At 43.3% G+C, this 26316-nt stretch overlaps 1 protein-coding gene and 1 long non-coding RNA gene across 10 annotated transcripts in view; both read right to left on the reverse strand.

The window, feature by feature from the left end:
• Positions 1-26316, reverse strand: part of LOC309639868 — a 423467-nt gene that overhangs the window by 70090 nt on the left and 327061 nt on the right. The gene's annotated exons all lie outside the window — the stretch shown is intronic.
• LY9 (lymphocyte antigen 9) lies at positions 50-25458 on the reverse strand. Of its 9 annotated transcripts, none has more exons than XM_082466749.1 (10): positions 20814-25458; positions 15594-15920; positions 11284-11559; positions 10423-10761; positions 8984-9253; positions 7783-7890; positions 6734-6787; positions 3447-3721; positions 3007-3078; positions 50-698 (listed from the first exon to the last, which is right to left on the reverse strand). In XM_082466749.1, the coding sequence occupies exons 1-10, from the start codon at positions 20935-20937 to the stop codon at positions 630-632; spliced, it is 1914 nt and encodes a 637-aa protein (XP_082322875.1). In that variant the 5' UTR covers positions 20938-25458; the 3' UTR covers positions 50-629. The 9 variants fall into 9 exon arrangements, with proteins under 9 accessions (XP_082322875.1, XP_082322874.1, XP_082322877.1 ...); XM_082466748.1 differs by having other exon boundaries at positions 3447-3763; XM_082466751.1 differs by lacking the exon at positions 15594-15920 and having other exon boundaries at positions 3447-3763.

Consider the following 26316-nt stretch of genomic DNA (forward strand, 5'->3'; position numbering starts at 1 on the left):
CTTTATCTATATAAACATACAGTTATTTTTTTATCCAACTGGTAGCATATGAAACACACTGTCCAAGACTTTGTTCTTTCCATTAACAATGTATCTTAGAGCTCATTCTATATTAGCACATATTAGTCTTTACTTTCCTTTCTTTACAGAAGTGGCAAGTTTTGCCATTGCATGGGTATACTTTCATGTGCTTAACCAGATTCCTACTAAGTGGACACTTAGGTTATTTGTAGCCTTTTATTTAAAAAAATACTACTGTGGTCATGATTTCACCTAGATCTTTGTGTCTGTAAGTGAGAATATCTGTTGGATTTATCTTAGCAGCTGTTTAGAGGAACATGTGAAGGTCCAGGTCCCCTTCAACAACATGACAAGCCTTGGCAGAGTTTTGAGGTGTGCATCTGAGTTGAGAGGCAGAAACAGTATGAGCATGCAAGGAGACAAATGGAGCCCAGAAATTGTCTGATCTGTTAATGGGTTTGGGAAGTCATGGGGGTGAGAGGAAGGGGCAGGCACAAATCCAGGCATCGCTGAGACACTGAAGGAAATTCTGAAGTGCTTCTGCCTGCAGGAGCCCCAGGCCCTATTAGGTCCAGCACTCCAACCTCATGGAGGGAGGCAGCTGCTTTTCAGGGGACATTTTCATAGGTAGATATTTCAGGAGACTCAACGTCATTCTGTTGCGGTGCTGGCACCACCTGTGAGCCAAAAGACACACAATAATATGGTTAATAAAGCAATTATCCAAGCTGATGACAAGCATTTACGGAGAATCTCCTAATGGTGAGGGCCATGCGCTAGGCTCTTTGGAAGGGAGATATAAGACAGTTTAGTGCAGCAAATTGAGGGTGTTCAAAAATGACAATAAAAGGCCTTGCTCTCGTGAAGCTACAGTCTAATGATCCCAGTCTCTACCCTAGCGAGAGAAACAATACAGACATTTATATAAAGATAATTCAGGTGATAGAGGCTAAGTTCCAAAGTAATAGTCCAAACCATTAGACCTTCATATGCCAGGGGTTCTGAGGATCCCTTGTCTGAGAGTGTTCAGGAAAGGCTCTAAAGAGAAGATGAGACTTGAGCTGATGCAGAAAGGAGGTTGGGTACCATCAATAGCTTGGAAATAGCACAAACCTTCTTTGAGAGATCATGCAGAGACAAGTGTCAGAAAATAACTAAAGTAGGTTTGAGAATTTCCTGGTCAAGTGGGAAATAATGGCCTTAGGAGACCCAGAACCAGAATTCCTGGTCCTGAAAATTCTGAGGGCCAGGAATAAATTCTTTCTAGAGTTTGGCTGAGGAAATGCACTGATTTCCACTTATATTGTGGGTGAGGGTGGTTTTAGGGGTCTTGAGTTCCTGGAGTGGTGTGGGAGTCATGCAGGACTGACCAGATAAGGTGGGGGGGGTCACATGACCATTCTGAAACTCAAAGCAGGGACTGCTGTCCATGACTTTAAGATTGACCAGTATTGACCCAAACACAAAGGGCCAGGCCCAAGCAGCTTTAGTGAACGTAGTCAACAGTACAGATTTGGCCTTGAGACCAAAGATAAAGTTCCTACCTGGCTAGGCATTAGGCCATGATCTAGAAATCAGGACATGAGGCAGATGATGATTGAACCAAACTGTGTATTTGCACAAATGTTTACTGAGCAAATTCTACCCATCTTTTAAGGCCTAATCCAAATTATTTTTTTCATGAAGCCTTTCCTGGCTACCTCCATGCAGGGCTGTCTACCATTTCCAATGTCTGAAAAACCCTTGGGAACTGCACACATAATAAGCAGTCATGTAGAGTATTTTCTCTCCCCTTTCAGGTGACTAAATCAACCCAACTCTCCTACATCAAAGATAGATAACAAGTCTTCAAAGTCAAAAGTGGTGCCTTAAACATATTTGTATCCCCATAGCACTCAGCCCAGTTCTGGGCAAACAAAAGGTATTCAATAAGTATCTACTGATTGATTCATCAATCACAGAGAAGTAGCACAATTGAAAAACTTGGAGAGTTAAAAAAAAATCTTGTTCGAACATATTACAGTGAGGAAATTCTGGGGGAGACTTGAAAGCAAAAGTATGAATGGACTCAATATTTTCAGGAAAGTGAAAGTGGAGTGGACAGCCAGATTCAGATCAAGGTTAATTGTTTAAGACTTTTCAGGATTATTTAAAAACTCCTTGTGGTTTTTAATATTGAAATTCCAACCACTATCTGTGTGAACTTAGGCAAATTTAATTCCTGAATCTCAGCTTCTCTGGCTATAAAGTTTGGATGACAGCACACCTGTAGAGTTGTTTTAAGGATCAGATGAGAATATGTTTGCTAATGTTTTGTAAACTGTAAAACTTTATATAAACTTATTATTAATGGGGAATTCTATGCTGAAGGGATGTTTTAACGCTCTAATGAAACCAAAGGGCTGTAGTTAATAGCACATATTCCAAAAAATCTTGGCATTAGACTGTTGGCTAATTTCCAGTTGTTTTGGGAAGTTGCCATTTTGATGGATTAGAGATAGATTTTTAGAGATAGATTTAGAAACATACATGGACCATACAGTGTTTGGGTTTACAGACTCTTATTCTGGTCAGTGTTAAGATTAATCAATATAAGATATCATTAAATTAATTAGAAATATTCAGCTTTTGGCCACACCAAAATATATTATATTATATTTTAATATATTTTAATATATTATATATTTAATATATATCAATATATTATATATTATATATTTAATATATATTAATATATTATATATTATATTTTAATATATTATTATATTATATAATATATAATTATATATTATATTATAATATATTAAATATATTATATTCCAGATACAAATCAGGAATATTTGTTTCAATATCTCTATGCACCATGGAGTGTGTCATGGGAGCACACAGTGAGTGGAACCTGAGCTCCTCTGCTTTCAGTTAAAATGGTCTGGGCAATATTTCCTCACTTTATGGGCCTTAGGATACAGAGAAAATTGTTCTCACCTTCTGAGGTTTCTGTATAGAGCAGTAGATTGTGGCTGACCTCTCTTTCTTCTGAGGAACGGGGGTCTGTCTCTGTAACAGACCAACACCAGGATATCCATAATCACCAGACGAGAGCTTTCCAGAGATTCGCCCTCAACTCTTGAGGAAAAGGGGCACCCCACCAGGTTCTGATTACACATAGAGGGTGGGAACTGCCTTAGTGCAGTGGAAACAGCGCCTCTGGTTTCCTAACACCTCCCTTATTTACGGCCCAAGAATGGGAGCGAAGTTCCTTCATTTCAAGGGACCCCAATGTTGGTAAACATGGATAGAATCACAATTCTCTGCCCTTGCACCGCTGGTCCTGTCTCCCAGTTTGGAGAGATTAGTCTTCCAGGTTACTGGATAGTCCTAGAAGGGGGAGGGGGAGGGAAGGTGTACTGATCAAAAGAGCTCACCTGAAAGTCAAGGAACACCTGTGTATACACAGTTTCCCCTTCAGTCACAAGCGCCGGTGCCGTGTCATCTGGAGTGACGAGATCGTACTCTGCTTGCCCCTCAGAGTCATGTCCAGCATCCTCCTGAGTGACCAAATCACACACCTGGTCTCTTCCATTGACAGGTTGGTGCCTCTCTGTCCTCTCCTCATCCTCCTCAGTTGTTCCATTGCTGTCAGAGCTGCTGTCGGAGACGTGCCTGGCAGTCTTAGGGAAAGTGTCCACCTTCTCATACCCTTGGGAGAGCATGGAGTATACCGTGTGGTCAGCAGTGGGCTCTGGAACACATTGTGCAGGGTTGGTAAAACGTGTGCCAGCCCCCTTCTCTCTCTTGCTTTGTGCAAGGATCCAAGCTGCTCTGATTCCTACCCCAGACGAGGCCTAGAGAACTGGAGGAGAAGGTGTTTTCCTGTCTCCCCTCACAGGACTCCATTCCACTCCCCCTTCCTTCTTCCTTTCAAGCATTCACTTGTTCATTCATTTGATAAGCATTCATCGAGTGTGTTACGTGATGGACTTAGGAGCTCTCAGTGAGCAGGACTGGCCCCGTTGAATAAACCATCCTAATTGCCATGACAGGTACTCTGGGGAAACACAAAGGTGAATTAGACCTGGTCTTGAAGGAGTACACTGTCTACCTGGGGGTCAGATCTATACATAAATCAACTAATGTAAGGCCAACTGTGACAAGTGTCATAGGAAAAGTATGAGGAAAGTACAGAAGTGAGAGGAGATGGTCTCTGGTTAGGAAGCAGAGAAGAACTTGTGAAGTGGCAGAATTAAGGTAGGCCTTGACATTGGGGCAGGACTTTGATGAATGACAGTGTATTCTTGGTGGAGAGAACAGCATGATTAAAGGCAGGTATGAAACCTGAGGCACCCTCTCTTTTGGGAAAGGATGATACTTAAAATATTTAACAACCACAGTGGTTTGGGCATAGGACAATCAGAATGGGTGCCTGCTATGAACAACTGGGTGGATGTCTACTGCCTTTGGGGCATATCAAGCAACCCATTTGATCTAAGTGTAGAATAATAATGGCTCACATAGTGCCTACTATGTGTCAGTCAGTGTTCTAAATGTTTTTCATGAATAAATTCATTTAACCTGCATAAAACCCCATGAAGCCTAGACAATAACTATTCTCATTTATGTTTCGCAGATGAGGAAACCGGAGCACATAAAGGTTGAATATTTGCCCAAGTAAGTGGGAGGGCCAGGATCTGAATGCAGGTAGTCTGGTCCCTGGTGTTCTTAACTGCTACTCAATACTGCCCCCTATGGGCTTTGTGTAGGAAAAAAGTAGACAAAAGTAGCGATAATCATAGTTACCACTTATTGAGTGCACACCGTGGGTGCTGCCCCACGCAGTCCTCACAGCAACTGAGAGGTTGGTGCCTTCATTTTGCAAAGTAAGGAAACTAAGGCTTAGAGACTGAATTGCCCAAGATCACTATAAAGGAGGAGAGCTAGGACAGAAACACAGGATTATCTGACCTCAGGACTCATACACATGACCACTAGGTTATCTTGCCTTTTGAGTAACAGACGAAGCCATGAGGAGCCACTGATGGTTTTAGAGCAGTCAGAATTAAGCTTTGCAAAGGGGGAGCAGAAGGGATAGAAAGGAAAAGTTCTGGAGAGGGAATGGCCAGTTAGGAAATTATTACAATATTTCAGGGAAGAAGTTACAAGGAATGGGAATGTCCGTTAATAAGGACTTGTTAAATAAATTAAGGTACATCTGTAGAATGGAATAAATGGGAGTCAGTCTTAATCTACGTATGCTAATATTGCTAGGATCTACTGTTAAGTTAAAAAAGCAGATTCAGAAAAATGTTATAGATGGCTCCCATGTGTGTAATCAAAGGAAGAATATATGGCTTGTAAATGCATTAAAATGCTCTGAAAGGATTTAAACATACATATATCTTAACAATGGAGGTCTCTTCAGGGAGAGCTGGAGATTGGGATTTAGAAGGAGATTATTTTTGATTTATACCATGTGAATATGTGACTTTTCAATTAAAAAAAGAACCTGTTTAAAAAAACAAAAAATTGATGACAGCATGAACTCAGGCAGTGGCAGAGTCTCCAAAGAGGAAACTCTGGAGAGATAGTAGAGAAATAAAAGAAGCAGGCCTTGGGCACTGAGGAGATGTGCTGGGGGAGGGAGGAGGGACAGGAATAACAGTGGTGTCCCCAAAACTTTTTTATTCCTCCTCCTGTGCCCAGGGCGTCAAGGAAGGAGCGTTCAGGCTAGGGGAGACCAGGGTCTGTTCTGCCAGCTCTAAGGAGGAAGCTGGTGGGAATCTCCAAAGTCTAGCCTCATTTCCATTTCATGCCCCCTTTTTCTTGGTTACACTTTCCCATCAGAAAAGGCTTCAATGTTGGATATCTGAGCCCCTGGATCCCCCACACATTCCCTCCTCCTATTCCATCTCCTTGGGGCATCCCCTCCATGAGAGGTGACATAGGGTTTTTTAAAGCAGGGTTTGACTGAGTGGCCAGAGTTTGAGGATTCCTTAGAACTCCAGAGCTTCAGAGTTCAAGGTGGTAATTTAGGACACTGAGATTTGGGACTGAGAGAATAAGGTGTAGGCATCTCAGCTCTCCACCCCAACACTCATCAGAACAGCTCCACTTTTACGTGCATTGTGATTTGGGGGTGTTGCATAATATTTTGTTTGAAGAAAGCATTCCTTAGCTTTTTCAAAAATTGGAAAAACCACTGCCTCAGTAATACTTACGGGTAATAGGTATCTAAACAGTCTTATGAGTTTTAATTTCAACTAAGTTTTAATTTTGCTTCTGTCACAGATTTACTGTTTCATCTGGTCTTTGTTTCTCCATTCTTGGAGTGGAGACGGTAAATTCATCCTCATCATGGGGCACATTCCAGTGATGACAGTCAATGCCTGAGGAATCCTAGAGTCACCGGAGGAAGGACTAGTTCTCCTAGCTCTGGTTACCATCTTTCAGGAGTTCAGCCTGGTTGTGGCTTTTGTTCTCCAAACCACTTTCCTTTTAACACGTTGCTTCTCAGACTTTAACAGGCATATGATTCACCTACAGATCTTTTTAAAATGCAGGTTGGTGTTCAGTATTCTGGGGTGGTACCCAAGAGTTGCGTTTCTAACAAGCCCTTGGGTGTACCCACGTTGCTGGTCACACATTGAGTAACCCCACTCTGGAGCTTCCATCTTGCCTGGGAACCCCATAGCCTGTGTCATTGGTGATATATTACCTGGTGTGTCAGCTGGAGCCTCAACTTGACTGGAACTGAAGGCTGGGGCTGAACCTGAGAAATCAAGTTAGAGAAGGGTTATCATTAGGGCTGTGAGGGGAGAGAGTCTCTGATTCTGTGAGAGTCAAAGGAGAGGGAGAGAGATTTCTGAGAACATAGGGAAAAGGCTTTAGGGAGGAGAGTGGACCCTGATTTGAGTACAAGCCCATGGGAAAGGATGGCCAGAGTCTAGGGTCATCTTCAGCTGAGGAGAATTCTCTGGAGCTTCCTGCCATCTCTCTGGAAGGGAGAGCTCTAACCCCTCTGTGGTAGCCACTCATCAGGTTGGTTTGCTGGCTCACAGTAATTCTTCCAGGGACCCTATATATTCTAACCAATCTGTTCTTTCTGGGAACTACTCCATTTCCCACTTCAATACTGACGTTCTAGAAGGAGCTACCAATCACAAACACTCATTCCATTGCCCACAGTGATTAGTCCAAGCAATAGTCACATGACCTAAAGCTGAGCCAATCAGAGAGATTTCTGAGGTTCTTCAAATTGGAGTTGGAGGGGAAACATCTTTTTCCCCTTTCTGGTGTCAGAACTACTAGTATGTGTGAGTCTGGAGCTACCAGTTGCTGTGTTTTGGTACATTCCACCCCCACCCCTGCCCTTCAGCCGGCTGTATTAAGAGAGTTAAGCTGGCTTATAGGGAAAAATAGGGATGAGAGATGGAGAGCTCTGGTGGCTTTTGAGTCTCTGGTGACATTTGTCTCTAGGTCAGTTCTTCTCTTCCTTGCCCATAGACTGATTATGTGAGTCTCCAAATAATAAAGCACTCCCCTTGCACTTCTCCCCACCCTTTCTTGTCTAAACTAGTTTTGAGTTGGGTTTCAATTATTTGCAACTAAAGAGTCCCAACTGACACTCCTCCCCTATCATTCTGAGAAGAAATGAGGTCTTGGGAGAGAAGGGCTAGGAGGGAATTATGAGAGGACAAAGAAGTCTCCAGAGGCCTTAGGGAAATGGCCTAATGCTGGCAGATGTCATTGATCTCAGAAACTCACATCGTCCTTTTTTCTTCCAAAAGCACCAGCCAGAGATCGCAAAGCACAGAAGGGTGAAAAGAACCATCAGGGAGAGCCCAGACCAAAGTGCTGTCCTTCTCTCAGGTCCTGTGAAGAGGAACTGAGTGATATCAGTAAAAATAACAACAAGGGAGTTGGGGCAAGCAATGGACAAAACATAAAGGCCATCCTACCTGCCTCTTAAAATCCCATACTATTGCAGGAAATATTCCTTTTCATTCATTCATTCATTCTACAGCTATTTATTGAGCAATCATATTCTAGGCAAGAAATTATAGCAGTAAGGCAGACACCGTCCCTGGGTAGAGAGGTTTATTGCTTGCCCAGTGTCACAGAGTTTTAAGTACCTGAGCTGGGATTTGAATGCAGGCTGTCAGATCCTAAAACACCCTTATCCATCACACTACACTGCCCCTCTCTATAAATGGCATAAGGAGAGTTCTAGACAGTGAATCCAGATTACTATTGATCGGAGCTCTAAAACCATTTGCCAGACACAGCCTGACCCAGCATTTTCACATCCTGGGTAGACCTTCCTTTTTTTCTACTTCTCTCTAGGGAAGAGCAGAGCACAGAACTCAGAGCCTCAATCCTGCTTCTGCTGTGTGACCTTGGTTAGTATGACTAAGGAATTAAATTGTCTATTTAATTTTAATTAATTAAAATTTAAATTAAAAATCAGCTACTCTATTCCTTATTGAAAAACTGATAAGTATATTTAGAACTACTCAGAAATAAATATATTTTTTCAACTGCAAATTTTATGAAATCTGAATACAGATCAACTACTGTCCATGAAAATTTAGCCCCTGAATTAAGATGTGCTGTAAGTGTAAAGTACATACTGGATTTCAAAGACTTAGTACAAACTGAAATGCAAATTATGTCATGAATAATTCTTTGTATTGACTACATGTTGAATTGATGATATTTTGGATATATTGGGTTAAATAAAATATATGATTAAAATTAACTTTACCTGTTTCTTTTTGCTTTTTCTAATATGACTATTAAAAATTTAAATTACGTATGTGGCTTCCATTCTATTTCTATTGGAATGTGCTGCTCTAAAGACTCTCACTCACACTCCCTCACTGCACTTTATAAAGAACCACTCAGAATGAAAACTCTTGGGTCCACGGACTCAAGGCTCTGAGGTCTGGCTGAACAGGAGAGCAACCTGGACAGAGGTCCCTAGAAAGAAACTGCTGGGAGCTGTTGCTGACAGGATTGCTGGCTCTGCACGTGAAGCTGGGGTGTTTTTCTCCACTTCTCCAGGACACGCTGAGGTGGGCTCCCCCTTGGGACACGACAGCTCCTTTCTGTAGGGGGCTCCATCTGTATGTCACGTTGTGTCCACTGTCCTCCACTGAGCATGTCAGGCTGACCCTGCAGACGCCGTCCTCTGTGAGCCCGAGGTTCCCGGTGACTATTGGCTTCTTCAGCCTCCCTATGTGAGGAGAAAGGCAGACCAGATGTGGAGTCACGCCTGCACCCTGGGCAGTTACCATTCAAAATATATTCATGAAGTTGTGGGTTGACATGGCCTTAGGGTTGGGAAGGTGCCTCCAGGCGTGCACCTGGACTTTCCTTTGATAGCTCTAAAATCTCGGACTCATCACTTTACTCATCTTTGGTCCTTGGAAATAGAGGAGTTAATGAAAAGTGAAAAAAGATACCCCATCATTCTATACAGTATACTGTGAAGAACAAGCAAACCAATCAACACAAATAAGCACAACACTTCCAAGTGCCCTGAGGCCCTTCAAGGCTTACATTCTGAGGTGCCATCATCTAATTTGTTTACTTACATGAGATAAGGAATATGGAGAGGTGAGCACAGCACTGTCACAGAGTAAGCACTTAATAAATGTTAACAATTTTAAAAGCAACGTAAGACTGGCACTCTTTGTTCCCAATTTCTTATTCTTTTTACTTGATCGTCTTCCTGGTTCTTTGATATTTGAGTCACAGTAGGCAATAGATGTGAACTAGCGGACTTGCATATTTTAACACGACCATGGTCAGTGACACTTTTCTCATGTACTGAGACACCAACATGCCCAGGCGGGGGATAGGTTGACCCTGTCTGAATGGTACAGGTGAAGGAGCTGGCAAATATAAATTATCCAAACTGTCCAGCTAAGCTCCTGTGAAGCACAGGGCTGAGGAGGAAGACTCTGAGTTCTTTCCCTCACACTCAAGGAAGCCAAGTAGCCTTCCAAGCTCTTGGAGGTCACGGGACAATAAAGGCTTTCTCCTCAGTCTTCTATGATTTTACCCAGCCAGCTCTGTCTTTATGCAAAGTGATAATGTTCTATAAAAATACAGGTTGGAGAGTTCCTTGTCCCACCCAATAATCAATGCAGGAGGACAGGGCAAGTACCAGAAGTTGGTTGATTGAGGCTTAACTTGAAGCCTAGAAGAAGGGGGCCTGGGCCAGGGGAATTTGCCCAGCTGCTGATTGTATTGTCCTCCTGTGAACTGACTGGTGTGAACTGAGTAGCTGTCCTGTGGGTCTGAGGCATTTTGTAGGAGGAGGGAGGTGGGATAGGCAGCAAAGAGGAGAAACCTTTCAGGGAATGAATCTAATGATGGGCGCTCTACTCAGAAACTCACGGTAGATGCTCAGGTTGATATGTTTTGTGCTGGCAACTCTGGCGTTTGAGCACACATAGGCGTGGTAGGGGCCGGCGTCCTCCATCTTCAACTGGCCAATCTTTAGGGAGTAGTCCTGGCTGGAGACCCACGCCGTGTTCTGATTTGGATCCTTGAACTTAATGAGTTGATTGGCTGTTGCTTCTTCTCCCCGCTCTTTGCTGATAATAGAGGTGTTAAACATCCAGACAACGTTGTCTATGTGCTGACTGTGCGGGAGCGCCAGGGACAGGGTGATGGACTCCCCCAGGATCCCCGCCACTGTCTCCCCCACTGGTCCTCCTCTGGAAGCTCCTAGATCTGTAGCCAGAGGTGAGACATTGCAGTTTCAGACACTGGTCTCGATCCCTTGACCCTCAGCCTGCCTGAAGGGGACCATAGCCTGATACACCCTCCTGCCCAGGCCTCCTTCCCCCTTTCTCTGATGAGGCATCCCTGCTGCTTTCCCATGACCACTTGTCATGCACAGGTATGCACATGGCTCTGCCTATTGCATACCCAGGCCCCTCCTGCCCTCTCTGCCCTTCTAAGGACACCCTAGGAGACACCCCTACCCAAGCAAAGAGCAATCTGGATTTCTGCATCCATACTCTCTTTTCCTCTCTTGTGTTATAGACCCTTGGAGTTTCACAGTGCCCTGGGAGTTCCCAAGTCCCCTGCCAGTCTCTCTCAGGCTCCTGAGGGTAGAGAAAAAGGGATTTTTGGGCCTGTTCTCTTACCTCCCTACCTCATTTGTGTCCTGCCAGAATCCTGGGGTTTAGACTCTATAGCTGCTTAGACTGTTTCTGGAATCCCCTGGAGGGCCTTAGAGGAGCCAGTTACCTGTACAGAACTGCCAGGCATGGACAGGGCGGGAGTTGCTCTGGCTGACTGGGTTCTTGGCTCTGCAGATGTATGGCAGGTCTGAGTCACAGGGCAACCAAGAGATGGTGAGACTAGGCCCCACCCAGGATTCAGAAGCATGGGGATCCCTCGAAGTCCAGTAGTACTGAACATCTTCCCCTGCCCCCTTCACGGAGCATACCAGGGTGATGTTACAGGAGGCGTTCTCAGACATGTTCACAGACGTCATGGTGACTCGGGGCTCCTGCAGCTGTTCTGCAGGAACAAGGGCAATAGGAAGACTACTCAGAATGCTTCCCCAGCAGGAAAGGGCTAAGTGAAAAAGATGGTGATGGTAGAGGAGCTGGGGGCCGAAGGAAGAGGCCAGCATTATCTGTTCCAGTGGGAAGTCTTTTTTTTTCTCTTTGTATCCCATGCAAGCTAGGTTGCCTTTCCTCAGTGCTTCCATAGTATCCTCTACAGCTGTTATCACCAAGACTCAACATGACAATAGTCTGATTACTTCTCTCTCTCCCCCACCAGTTAGTGAATTCCTTGAGGACAGAGCCAGTGTCTGTGCCTGAACATCTAACATCTGCCTGGTGCATGAAAGACACTCAGGAATGTTTGGTAAATAAATGGATGAATGAGTCAGCCCCAAACACTGGGGATTTGGAAGCTCTGCCTCTATAATTTGAGTTGCCCTTGCCTTTTGGTCTAGATTTGGGACCCACTGTGCTTCCAGACTTTCTTCCTGGTCCTCTCCTTTCCTTTTGTTCCATCTCCTCTGTTCATAGCCTGTGTGTGTGTGTGTGTGTGTGTGTGTGTGTGTGTGTGTGTGTGTGTGAGTTCATTTTCTTTTTCTTTTTTGAATAGGCAATACATACATAAAATTGAAATTGCAAAGATACAAAAAGGTACACATGCACACACAAAAAAACAAGCTTTCTTGCCCCAGCCACCTAGTTCCTCTTCCCAGGAATTATTGTTCTTGGAGGCAATTACTGTTAGGAGATTCTTGTTGATCTTCCCAGAGATATTCTACTTGTAGACACATATATATAATAGCATGCTGTACATATTGTCCTGAAGCTTTTAAAAATTTTAATAATATATCTTGGAAATTGTTGTATGTTAGTACATATTAAGTTGATTCATTCTATTTCTGTTAACTGCATAGAATTCCATTTCCTTAACATATCCAGAACACCCTAAAAATCATTCAGAAAGATCAAACAATCCAATAGAAACATGGTGTTATAGGCTAAATTCTGTCCCCACAAAGTTCATATGTTGAAATCCTAACCCCAAGTACCTCAGAGTGTGATTGTATTTGGATATAAGACTGTATTTGGAAACGGAGGTAATTATTTTAAAATAGGGTCATTAGGATGGTCCCTAATCCAACATGTCTGGTGTCCTTATAAGAAGAGGAGATTAGGACAGAGACAACACAGACAGAGAGACAACCATCTGAGGACATAGGGAAAGAAGGTGGCTGTACGCAAGCCAGGGAAAGAGGTCTCAGAAGAAACAAAACCTGCTGACCTCGTGACCAGCCCCAGATTTGTGAGAAAGTAAACCTCTGTTGTTTAAGTTACTCAGTCTGTGCTATTTTGTTATCGCAACCCTAGCAAACCAACACAGATTTTAGCACCAGAACTGGGGTGCTGCTATAATGAATACCCAAAAATATTGAAGTGGCTTTGGAACTGGTTAACGGATAGAGGCTGGAAGAGTTTTAAGGTGCATGTTAGAAAAAGCCTAGATGGTCTTCAAGAGACAGTTCATAGAAATATGGATGTTAAAGGTGATTCTGGTAAGAGCTCAGAAAGAAAAGAAGAGAGCTGTAGAGAAAACTTCTATTATCTCAGAGATAGACATATTATTGTCAATATAACATTGGTAGAAAGATAAACATTAAATGTGTGGCTGGTAAGGTAATAGTTGAAAATGAAGAGCCTGTTATTGGAGGAAAGGTGATACTTATAAAGTGGCAAAGAACTAAGACAAATTATGTTCTAGTGTTTTGTAGAAAGTAGAACATTTAAGTGATGAACTGGGTGTTTAGTTAAGGAGATCTCCAAGCAAAGTGTTGAGGGCACTGCCTGTTTTCTCCTTTTGCTTGTAGTAAAATGTGAGAGAAGAAAGATAAATTGAGGAAGGAATTGTTAAGCAAGAAGAAACCAGAATTTAAAGATTTGGAAAATTCTCAGCCTATCTATAGAGCAAAAAATGAGAATTTGTGTCTGGAGAAAACACTGAGAGTATGGATAGACAATGGTGTAATTCAAGGATCCAGTCAACCATTTCAGTAGAAATTCTGCCACCTTGGACTGAAGGGACACAGATGGGACAAAATGAAGGAAGGCTGTCAGATTTGGGGGATTTTACAGGATAAGCCAATAGAGGTGTCCAGCTGAGACCATGCTTTATCCTTCAAGAAAAGGGAAGAATGACCCCAAGGGCAGTTCAGAGGTTGACAGGTCTGCCACTGGCGCCACAGGCCTAAAGGGCATAGGCCCAGGGGCCATTGGAGAGGTGGTTTCCTCCTTGGTTCCAGGGGGCAGGGCTGCTGGCCAGGGCCCAGGGCCAAGGGGTGTGGCTGTCACCCCAGTGGACCAGAAGGATAAATCATAGAGCCAAAGGGGATTATTCTCAGACCTAAGAAGATGTGGAGACTTCCCTAGTGTCGCAATTGTTAAGAATCCGCCTGCCAATGCAGGGGACACGGGTTCGAGCCCTGGTCCGGGAAGATCCCACATGCCGTGGAGCAACTAAGCCCATGCGCCACAACTACTGAGCCCGTGTGCCACAGCTACTGAAGCCTGTGCACCTAGGGCCCATGCTCCACAAAAAGAGAGGCCACTGCAATGAGAAGCCCATGCACTGCAACAAAGAGTGGCCCCTGCTCGCTGCAACTAGAGAAAGCCCGCACGCAGCAACAAAAAACCCAATGCAGCCAAAAATAAATATATAAATAAATAAAATTTATTAAAAAAAAAAAGAAAATACATCATCAAAAAAAAAAAGATGTGGTATATATATACACAATGGAATATTACTCTGCCATAAAAAAAGAATGAAATAATGCCATTTACAGCAACATGGATGGACCTAGAGATTGTCATACTGAGTGAAGTAAGTCAGACAGAGAAAGACAAATATCATATGACATCACTCATATGTGGAATCTAAAAAAAGGGTATAAATGAACTTATCTACAAAATAGAAATAGAGTTACAGACGTAGAAACTAAACTTATGGTTACCAAGTGGTAAGGGGGGGGATAAATTGGATTGACATATACACACTACTATATATAAAAGAGATAACTACCCCAATAAAATTTTTTAAAAAATCTAATAGAATTTGCCCTAATAGGTTTTAGACTTGTTTGGGACCTGTGACCCATTTCTTCTTTCAGATTTCTCCCTTTTGGAATGCAAATGTCTATGTTGTGCCTGTCCCATCATGAAAGCAGGTAACTTGTCTGGTTTCAAAGGTTCACAACTGGAGAGGAATTTTGCCTAGGATGACTTATACCTCAAGTCTCACTTATACATGATTTAGATGATATCTGGATAAGATTTTGGACTTGATGTTGGAATGGGTTAAGACTTTGGGGGCTGTTGAGATGGGGTGAATGTATTTTGTGAGAAAGACATGAGTTCTGGGGGGCCAGAGGGCAGAGTGTTATGGGCTGAATCAAAATTCATATGTTGAATTCATAATCCCTATTACCTCAGAATGTGACTGTATCTGGAGATAGAGATTTTAAAGAGATAATTAAGTTAAAATGGGGTTGTAATGTGGGCCTTAATCCAGTATGACTGGTGTCCTTGTAAAAAGAGGAGACTAAGACGCAGTCAACACAGATAGAGGGACGACCATGTGAGGACACATCAAGAAGGTGGCCATCTGCAAGCCAAGGTGTGAGTCTCAGAAGAAATCAAACTTGCTGACACCTTGACCTTGGGCTTCTACCCTCTAGAATTGTGAGAAAATAGATTTTTGTTGTTTAAACCACCCAGTCTGTGATATTTTGTTATGGCAGCTCTAGCAAGCCAATACCGATGGATAAAGGATATTAATAGAGGGTGAGAATCCAAATGTCAGAAAAGAGAATCCAAATAGCTCTTAAACACATTTTGGCCGTTCTTCACTCTTGACACCTGTTTTTATGGAATTGGGTGAAAATGACCAATGTGATAGTTCTCTTTGTCCTAGAGAGATTAATTCCTGGAGAGGAAAAAACACTGCTTTTAAAAATAAAAGGTCAAAACCCACAGACGCTCTCTGGAACTCACCATAGATAGACAGGGTGAATTTCTCACTTGTGGTGACTTCAGAATTCTTTTGGTTTATCTGGGCTTTGTAGGATCCTGCATCTTTCAGAGTCAGCTTGTTGATAGACAAGGAGTTGTTCTGGGTGATGTTTATTCGCCCCTGGTAGCTTTTGTCTATAAAGATAATCTTTCCTCTTGCATCTGCTAAAGCCAAAGCTTCTTGGGGACCACTCCAGGCGATGTGCTCAATTTCTGTGTCTACTGAAATGTTCAGGGAGAGACTCACCGAACCCCCTAGAATCCCTTTCACCACTGTTGGGGCTGAGTCCTTTTCAGAGGCTCCTAGCCCTGCAGAGACAAAAGAGGGACTTGGAGGAGGAACTGGAGCCCTCAAGCCAGCGTTCATTTGTTTGTTCGTTTATTCATGCATGCGTGCATTCATTCATTCAATAAACACATATTGGTAATAAATGCCAGATGTTGAGAAATGAAATGATATTTTGGCTGTCCTCCCTCTAGATCCATTGCTTAGCAAATGGACCTTATTCATCCATTCATTCACTTCCCAAACATTCTCTCCCAGGAATGTAGCTACAATAATCAGTAAAACAGACTTTATACGTTTCTATTCCTACAGGGAAATTAGCATTGTGACTTTCGATGAATTTCTGAATTTCTCTGAGAATCAGTCTACTCATCTGTAAGACAGAAATGTTCACACCTGTACCATCTTCCTCCAAGAATGTGGTCGAGAAGAAATAAAATCAGGTTGCTGTAAATCATAAAGAACTAATGAAGTAAAAAATGGAGCATCTTTAAAAAACAAGATGGATTGATGGATGGCTAAAAGGGTGGATAGAAGAATAGGTGTGTGATAAAGCAAGTAAAGTAAAACACCAGTGATAGAACTGAGCTGGGAGGTATCTGAGTGTTCACTGCAAAATTCTTTCAAGTTTTCTGTACGTTTGAGAATTTTCATAATAAAATATTGGGAATAAAAGGAGCATCTCTCACCTCTATTATCATCTTACCTTTCCCTCATTGCCCACGGATCTCAGCCTGACTTTGGCTTGGCCAGGGAAATCTGGTCTGTGCTTGGGAACAAGGTTTGGGGTTGAGAATAGGTAGGTAGCATTGATTCAGCCCCTGATTTCCTCATCTCAGGAAAGACTCAGATCTCTGATAACCATTGTTACCAAGGGTTCCAGAGACCTGACATTTGGCCACGGCAGCTTATTTCCTTGTAGAGGTCCTGTGAGTATCCGCTGGGTGACCCCAGCCTGGATTCCCAGATTCCAGGGCTTCTGAGGCTCTAGAGAGTGCTCTGTAAACCCTAGACCAACTCGGATGGGTTCAGGACCCAGACTACACCAGGAATTCTGGGTGGAAAAATATGTAGAAAATGTTAGAGAGAGAGGAGTGTCCAAAGTACAGCCTGGAGGGATGGGAAAAGGTTGAAGTGTGTTCAGAAAGCCTAAAGGTTACAGCTTCCGTAGACACAGAGAAGAGATTGGTGCAGGCCAAGGGGGTCTCTGCCCAGACCCCCATCAGCAGAGCACTTGGACCTTGTGGCGTGGTAGCTAGGGAGGACACAGGACTAGGAACCCTGGACATGAAAGGGTCAGTTCAGGTAGACTCTGGGGGCAGATTCAGAAGACAGAAGCTTAGCTGATGTGATGTTGGTTTGAGGTTGCCTAAAAGAGAGCTCTTCTCATTCAGAAGACACTGCTTATGATTGCTATGTGTGTATTAGGCACTTTGTAGAAATCACTTCATTTAATCCTCAAAATTATCTGATAAGTAGCCCTGTTCTTCTGATAAGGAACTGAAATTTAGAGAGTTTAAGCCACTTGCCTGAGATCACAGATTTGGTCAGTTGCAGAGCCCAGATTCTATGTACATGATGCCCCGGAGTATAGAGGCCAAAAGCACTCACCACCCTATCCTGGAAGCCCAGAGGTGCTGGGTCTTGGCTGGGTTCATATGAACATGTTTTGATATCATCTTTCCTCACATCAACGATAAACAAAGCCTCTCATACTGTCAGTGGGAGGAGCAAGATGTGGTCCTGATCATATTGTAACAGAGTGCTACATAGCTCCCTGCAGAGTGACAGGAGTCCCAGGTATCATCCATCTTATTTTTGAACTACATCATTTGACAAATAATTAAAGGGGGGTTCAAAGATTGTGATAACTGAATTTGACTTGCCCACCCTTTAATAGTGTCTGAGAATAATGTACTTAACAGTGATTATCATAATAACAAACATAGCTTCCACCAGCTACGTGCCAAGCACTGTACACATACCATCTCTATCTATAAAACAGTCTTGCATAATACATCTTATTATTTGTATTCTACACTTAAGAAATAGAGTATGAAATTAGAACACTCCTTAACACCATACACAAAAATAAACTCAAAATGAATTAAAGATCTAAATGTAAGGCCAGACACTATCAAACTCTTAGAGGAAAACATAGGCAGAACACTGTATGACATTAATCACAGCAAGATCCTTTTTGACCCAGCTCCTAGAGAAATGGAAATAAAAACAAAAATAAACAAATGGGACCTAATGAAACTTAAAAGCTTTTGCACAGCAAAGGAAACCATAAACAAGATGAAAAGACAACCCTCAGAATGGGAGAAAATGGTTGCAAATGAAGCAACTGACAAAGGATTAATCTCCAAAATTTACAAGCAGCTCATGCAGCTCAATAACAAAAAAACAAGCAACCCAATCCAAAAATGGGCAGAAGACCTAAATAGACATTTCTCCAAAGAAGATATACAGATTGCCAACAAACACATGAAAGAATGCTCAACATCATTAATCATTAGAGAAATGCAAATCAAAACTACAATGAGATATCATCTCACACTGGTCAGAATGGCCATCATCAAAAAATCTAGAAACAATAAATACTGTAGAGGGTGTGGAGAAAAGGGAACACTCTTGCACTGTTGGTGGAAATGTAAATTGATACAGCCACTATGGAGAACAGTATGGAGGTTCCTTAAAAAACTAAAAATAGAACTACCATATGACCCAGCAATCCCACTACTGGGCATATACCCTGAGAAAACCATAATTCAAAAAGAGTCATGTACCAAAATGTTCATTGCAGCTCTATTTACAATAGCCAGGACATGGAAGCAACCTAAGTGTCCATCAAGAGATGAATGGATATAGAAGATGTGGCACATATATACAATGGAATATTACTCTGCCATAAAAAGAAATGAAATGGAGGTATTTGTAATGAGGTGGATGGAGTTCGAGTCTGTCATACAGAGTGAAGTAAGTCAGAAAGAGAAAAACAAATACAGTATGCTAACACATATATATGGAATCTAAGGAAAAAAAAAAAAAAGGTCATGAAGAACCTAGTGGCAAGACGGGAATAAAGACACAGACCTACTAGAGAATGGACTTGAAGATATGGGGAGGGGGAAGAGTAAGATGTGACAGGGTGAGAGAGTGGCATGGACATATATACACTACCAAACGTAAAATAGATAGCTAGTGGGAAGCAACCGCATAGCAGAGGGAGATCAGCTCTGTGCTTTGTGACCACCTAAAGGGGTGGGATAGGGAGGGTGAGAGGGAGGGAGATGCAAGAGGGAAGAGATATGGTAACATATGTATATGTATAACTGATTCACTTTGTTATAAAGCAGAAACTAACACACCATTGTAAAGCAATTATACTCCAATAAAGATGTTAAAAAAAAAAAGAAATAGAGGCTCACACACGTAAGAAATGATGGAGCAAGGACTTAATTTCAAATATTCCTGGTACTAAAGCTTGGGGCGGGGGGTCAAAACTTTTCACCCTACTGCCTCCTAAGTTCCTGAAACAACTCCTTGGAAACACAAAAGCATCAAGGAAACTCCCTTCTAGACCCAAACAGTGAGGTTTGAGGTAACCCTAACCGGTGGAGCCAGACAGAGGGAGATGTCTCTTTGCCCTGAACTGTTTGAAATTCCCTGCATTGACCATCTGAGGCTTGGAGGTCGTTGGATGTGGCTAATTCCAGGTTTATCCAACATAACCAAGAAGCACCTCGAGAGTTGGGTGTGGATATAAACAGCCCTGCTGCCGCCTGTGTTTTTATGGTGAGCAAGGATGAAATAGAAAGTGAAGAGAGGGGGCTTCCCTGGTGGCACAGTGCTTAAGAATCCACCTGCCAATGCAGGGGACACGGGTTCGATCCCTGGTCTGGGAAGATCCCACACGCCACAGAGCAACTAAGCCCTTGCGCCACAACTACTGAAACCCATGCGCCCTAGAGCCCGTGCTCTGCAGCAAGAGAAGCCACAGCAACGAGAAGCCCGTGCACCGCAACAGAGACCCAACACAGCCAAAAAGAAGTGAAAGGAGGTCAAACTAAAATTCAGCCTTGAGGTCTAGGCTCCCTCTACCCCCATACATGCATCTAAGAGTTTTCTAGAGTTTTCCTCACTGCCCATGCCCACCTCCATCCTCACTGCTGTCAGGTCCTTAGTGCTACCTGCATTATCCTCCCTGAATCCCTGGTGAGGAAGCAGGATTCCAGACAGACAGTAACTGCCACAGCCACATCCAATGACCTCCAAGCCCAGGTGGTTGAGATCCTCCCTGGGGTATTGGGTCAGCTCTGCCCACTGGAGAGGGGTGACCCAGGCCATGCTCTTGAGAAATGTTTCTCAGAAACTAGCAGGACTTGGGCCTTGAGGGGGAGGTAGGATGGTGGGGAGAAAGGCTATTCATATAGAAGCCACCTAGCCGAGGGCAACCAGACCATCTCCAGATCCCCAATGAAGCCTCCATACATGTGATGAACAAGGCAGGATGTAGAAAGAAGCTCCAGCAGTTCTATCCCTCCCTAGGAAATTGACAGGTGGCTTATCCTCAGGACAAGTTCCCTGTATCTCTCTGTGTGTTTTACCCACAGCGTATAGGGAACAAACTCATCACCCAATATTTCTTAGCAGGAAAATGTGAAGGTGAGAGGAATAGAGTCTGAGCCCAGAGTTATTTGTGACCGGGGCTAGAATGTCACCTATTCATGGTATGTAACTATGCATACTCACACACACACATACAGAGCTCAGAGTAAGGTGGAACTTGCAGAATCATTACCAAAAGGAGAAGCATTTCCTGCTTTTAACAATTAGAATCCCCAGCAGAAATGTGACCAGCCTCAGAGGAATACCAGTAGCAAGCAGCAGTGGCCGTAGTGTGGACTTACCCATGAGCAGGAAGAGGAGAGGGGTCCACAGAAAGGGAGAGGATATGTGTCGCTGACTCTTTGGTGGCTTACTGGAGAAAGGTTGTAGAGCCCAGCCATCTGTTCTTCTCCCTGGGCTCGCCATGATGATCTACTTTCAGATAACATGCTGAAGGAGGAAATACCACAGCTTCCGCAATTGCATGTGTGTGTGTGTGTGTGTGTGTGTGTGTGTGTGTGTGTGTGTGTCCCAGGGAGGGTTGTTTATACCCAGCACCACCAGCTCCTCCCACATGCTCAGGCTGGGGTAGAGGTCCCAAGTCGATTAATAACCTTCATGGGATTTGCAAACCAACAGCGGCTATCACTTGCTTCAGCCTCAGGACACTTAGGTTCTAAACTTGGCTCTGAAGATGCAGCTTAAAGATGTCTACCTACTGGTATTCATGCCCTAGTGTAATCACCTCTTCTTGAGTGTGGGATAGATTTTGTGACTTGCTTCTAGTGAGCAGAATGTGGCAGAAGGGATGGGATGTGGCTTCCATCTTGGGCTCTCTTTCTCCACCCCCATCCCTCCTTGAGCTCATGCGAGGAGCCAGGTATTATGCTGTGAACTGCAGGGCCCCAAGATAAGGAAGGCCTCCAGCCAGCACCCAGCATGGAACAAATGTCTCTGGCCAGTGGTCGATGAGAACCTGAGGCCTGCCAAGAGCCACAGGAATGAAATTGGAAGTGGATCCTCCCCTAGGAGGGCCTTGAGATGACTGCAGCCCTGGCTGACACCTTGACTGTAGCTTAGTGAGGGACCCTGAGCCAGAGGCACCCAGCTAAGCTGTGCCTGGATTCTTGATCCACAGAAGCTGTGAGATAATAAATGTTTATTGTTTTAAGCTGCTAAGTTTTGCAGTTTGTTACACAGCAATGGATAACTAATACAATGGTCCAATAAATTCCCTATTTTGCTTAAGCCAGTTTGTGTTGGCTTCCTGTCAATGCAACTGAAAGACTTTGAATTAATCCTGAAAAAACACCAGGGAAACTGTGCTGAGGATGGATGTTGTAGGTGACAGTTGTAGAACTGGCTGAGTTAAGAAGGTAAGTTGTGGGGGGGGGGGTAGCATAATTCCCTTTATTTGCCTTGGGAAGCTGACTTCTTCTTTTAATTGATAGTGTAATAGCTGGTTAAGCTGTAGCTTGTTGTATCTTGAGATTTATATGTTTACTTAGGCTATAACCTTAGAGGACTTAGAAAACTTCAGGATGGTGGAGTGTGTGGTTTTAGCTAACATTCAGTGAGTGCTTCTCGGGTGCTAGGCCCTCTTCTAAAACTTGACACATATTAACTCATTAGTCTTCACAACAGCTTTATGAGATAGGTATTTTTTATCATCCCCACCTAATAGATGAGAAAACTGAGGTATAAGGAGAGTAAGTAGCTTGCTCTGAGTTTTTTAGTTAGTGAGAATTTGAACCCAGGAAGTCTGGGAGGAAGGAGGGAGAGAGGGGGTCAATTAGGATAACAGGCCTCTGCCCATGGAGAGCTTCTTCAGAGTCTGGTCATGAGCTGATGTTGCAGAATCCTGAGAGGGAAGGCCTCCTTAAATTTATGCTTTAGACACCTCTCTCACCTCACTCTAGTACTGGCCTTGTGACTAGAATATGGTTGCCTAGAGAGAACTGCAGGACATGGGGCCAGGAATGGTTGCTGTAGCTCAGATAAAGGGTCTTACAACCTAGGAGCTATGGACTAAATGTTAGTGTCTCCCCAACATTCACATGTTGAAGTCTAATCCCAAATGCAATGGTTTTAGGAAGTGGAACATTTGGGAGATGATGAGGTCTTGAGGGTGGAGCCCTGAAGAATGGGATTAGTGTCCTTATACAAGAGACCCCAGAGAGCTCCCTCACTCCTTGTGCCATGTGAAGACACAGTGAGAAGATGGCTGTCTATGAACCAGGAAGCAGGCTCTCACCAGACGCTAAACATGTTGGTGTCTTGATCCTCGACTTCCCAGCCTCCAGAACTCAATTTCTTGTTTATAAGGCACACAGCCTATGGTATTTTTGTTATAGTGACCCAAATGGACTAAGACATAAGACTACAGGCAGTGATGGTCCAGCAAGTGTTTTTAAGCAGAGGCATGGCATGACTCAAGGACTCGAAGAAAGATTACTCCAGCAGCAGAGTGGAAGGTGGATGGAAGGAATGAGACTGAGATATGAGAAGACAGGTCACTAGGGAGCCCAGGTAAGAGCATGAGAGCAGGGACAGCCTGGATGGGAAGAGAGAAGAAAGGTGGGAGAGGGTTCAAAGATATTGATAATAATAAAAATAATCACATCTGTTGAGTAATTGCTGTGGGTAAGGCTTTGTGCTTGGAGTTTTACATACGTTTTCTCTTTTAATCCTCAAATCAACCCTATTTGGTTGGTACTCCTATTATTCCCATTTTAGAGATGAGGAAACTGAGGCTTAGTGAAGGAAAAGTCATTGGAAGGACCTTCTTTGAAGTTGTGAACATAGGTAGACGCAGTCTTGTGATACACAGAATCCAAATGAAGTATCATTTAAGTATAGTAATTAAGTGCAATAAAAATCTAAAATAATGTGAGTTTTGATGTAATGCAGTTGGCAAATGGGGTCTTGTACTCACCCAGCCCCTGTCTTCACACAGCGAGGGCTAATATTCTCATTGGGCCATGGATGCAAAGGCACCTAGTGTTGGGAAGCAGAGTGGAGGCAGGTTGGCCCCAGCATCTCCAGTTTCTCAGTGTCCTTGTACCAGGCCAGCAAAGGGTGCAAATGACTGGAAAGTCTGGAACCCCTGCTACTGTCCTGGAAATCCAGCCAGTCACAGGCTCCTATTTACTGGGCATTGCCTTCAGGTAGCACCAAACTCCAGCCTGGGCTGCAATTTGGATCCTGCAGCCATAGTCCCAAATTTAGTTGCATAGATTCACCATGAGCCCCAAACCAGCCCTTTAATAACTTTGCAATTAAGATGACCCTGCATTTTACACAACTGCATTTTTTGGACTTTATTTTTAATGTTATGTGGGGTTCTAATATGTACTATTCCTAAAGATTGGAAGAATATGAAAAGAGTATAGAATTTTGGCAAGTTCAAAGCTCTTTACACCTAAATGGAAAGAGAGTTAAATATCTTAAGAGCAAAAAGAAATGCAAAGGAAAAATCAAGTTCTGTAGCTGCAGGAAGGGGAAAAATTAAGTAATATCACAGTGTGCAAATTGAATCTAGGGGACAAGGGCATGAGACCAGCCTTTTAGAGGGCATCAGCAAAATAAATAAAGGGACCATCAGCTAAAGTCTCAGTGATATCTGGTCATTAAGCAACAGTCCTTGGTTGAGAAGGTGGCCCAGGGAATAGCTGGGATTGAGATGATTGTTTCCTTTGTAGTTATGAATCTTTCAATCCTGGAAAGATAAGGTATTCAGAATAGACATGTTCAAGATATCAGTTAATACTTTTTGTTTAAGCATATGTATTGTTTAAGAAATCCAGCTTATTAAAGTAATAGTTAACTTTGTGGTTCTGACTTGAACTGTGTTAATTAATTGATTTACACTTTGATTTTAGTTGGAAATCTTAAGTATATATGAAGTATTGAATATTTTAAAACAACTTAAGAATTACCATATTTAAAACTTTAATTATTAGATTTATAAGCTCTCTTTAAGTATTTGGGGAGGCTTATTTGTTGATTAAAATACTTTAGAAGGAAATTAAATATATGACATTCAATAGTGAGGTTTGAAGTCCTTAAGGGAATCAATTTATACATTTGTAAAATGAGTCAAATATTATCAATAGCACCTAAAAAGGGTTATTAAAAGTTTCCTGACTTGTAAATGGAACAATATGTTTGTAAGCTGAACTGGCCTTAAGGCTGACAGATTTTTAATTTGTCTGTTTGGTTTTTTTTTTAGTAAATTGAATATGAATTCTTTTTTTTTTTTTAAAGTATTTGTTTATTTGGCTGGGCCAGGTCTTAGTTGCTGCACACAGCATCTTCGTTGCCGCATGCGGGATCTTTAGTTGCAGCACGGGGGATCTAGTTCCCTGATCAGGAATCGAACCCAGGCCCCCTGCATTGGGAGAGCGAACTCTTAACCGCTGGAGCACCAGGGAAGTCCCTGAATATGAATTCTTAAAAGCAGTATAACCTATGAATGATTTTTTTAAGCACTAAAACCACCTTCAGGGCAATAAATGATAGTGGGAGAGTCTTATTGACTGGAAGGTAGTTTGCTAAGGTCACAGGGTTAGCAAGCAACAGAGGCAGGATTCAGATCAAAAAGCTTCACACACACCCCACTGCACCCAATCCCTCCTGAGGCTAAATCACTCACATAACTTTATTTTTCTATTGATGTGACTTTCCCACTGGCCTGTGAGCAACATGCTTGCAGAAACTTCTTTTCATCTTTGAATCCCCAGTCTCAGCACAGTGCCTTTGCAGCTCCCAGCAGGAGCTCATATGTGTGTTGAATAATTGAGGGAGGAGAACCCAGTGAGAATAGCATCCCGGAGCACCCTCAAGGGACGGTTTCAAGCAGGGAGTGTTCCAACGTCAAATTCCACCAAGCGGTCATAGAAGATAAGGACCAAAGGGTCTATAGGATGTGACTGATGGGAGACCATTGGTGACGTTCTTTTTTTTTTTTTTTTTTTTTAAATTATTTATTTTTATTTATTTATTTATGGCTGTGCTGGGTCTTCGTTTCTGTGCGAGGGCTTTCTCCAGTTGTGGTGAGCGGGGGCCACTCTTCATCGCGGTGCGCGGGCCTCTCACTATCGCGGCCTCTCTTGTTGCGGAGCACAGGCTCCAGACGCGCAGGCTCAGTAATTGTGGCTCACGGGCCCAGTTGCTCCGCGGCATGTGGGATCTTCCCAGACCAGGGCTCGAACCCGTGTCCCCTGCATTGGCAGGCAGACTCTCAACCACTGCGCCACCAGGGAAGCCCCCATTGGTGACGTTCTTAAAAGCAACATAGATTCTCTTCAAGTCTTGTCGGGGCACCTAGCCTCCACACACTGAAGGTCAGGGAGATACTTATCAAAGTCCGAGAAGTAAGGGAGCCTTACTTCTGACTAGATTGTGACTAGCGACAGGAGACACTAGTCACAATCACCTTCTCATGGAGATGTCAGAGGAGTCTGCATAGCCTAGCAAAGCCATCAGGACTCCTTGGTGTGGAGAAGTGGGGAGGGGAGCTCCATACCTGCCCCTCTCTCTGGCCCCTCTCTCTCCATCCACCCATGGACCAGGACTTTTCACACAACTCCCTCAACCGTACCACTAACAGGGCAAGATAGTAAAATGATATCTGGTGGTCCTTCATGGTTGGAGGTAGAGGCGGTCCCAAAAGTCTTGTCCCCTGGATCCTTCCAGCCTTGTTTCTGTGCTAAAGAAGCTACAGCCAAGCCTGTGCCTGTCACATTTTTGTCCTTGGGCCATTCTGGGCTCGTTCTTCTCTGCCTGTTGACTCCGTGTCTGCTC

This window comes from Balaenoptera physalus (assembly GCF_965194825.1).
Source record: "Balaenoptera physalus genome assembly, chromosome: 1".
Taxonomy (NCBI): Eukaryota; Metazoa; Chordata; class Mammalia; order Artiodactyla; family Balaenopteridae; genus Balaenoptera; species Balaenoptera physalus.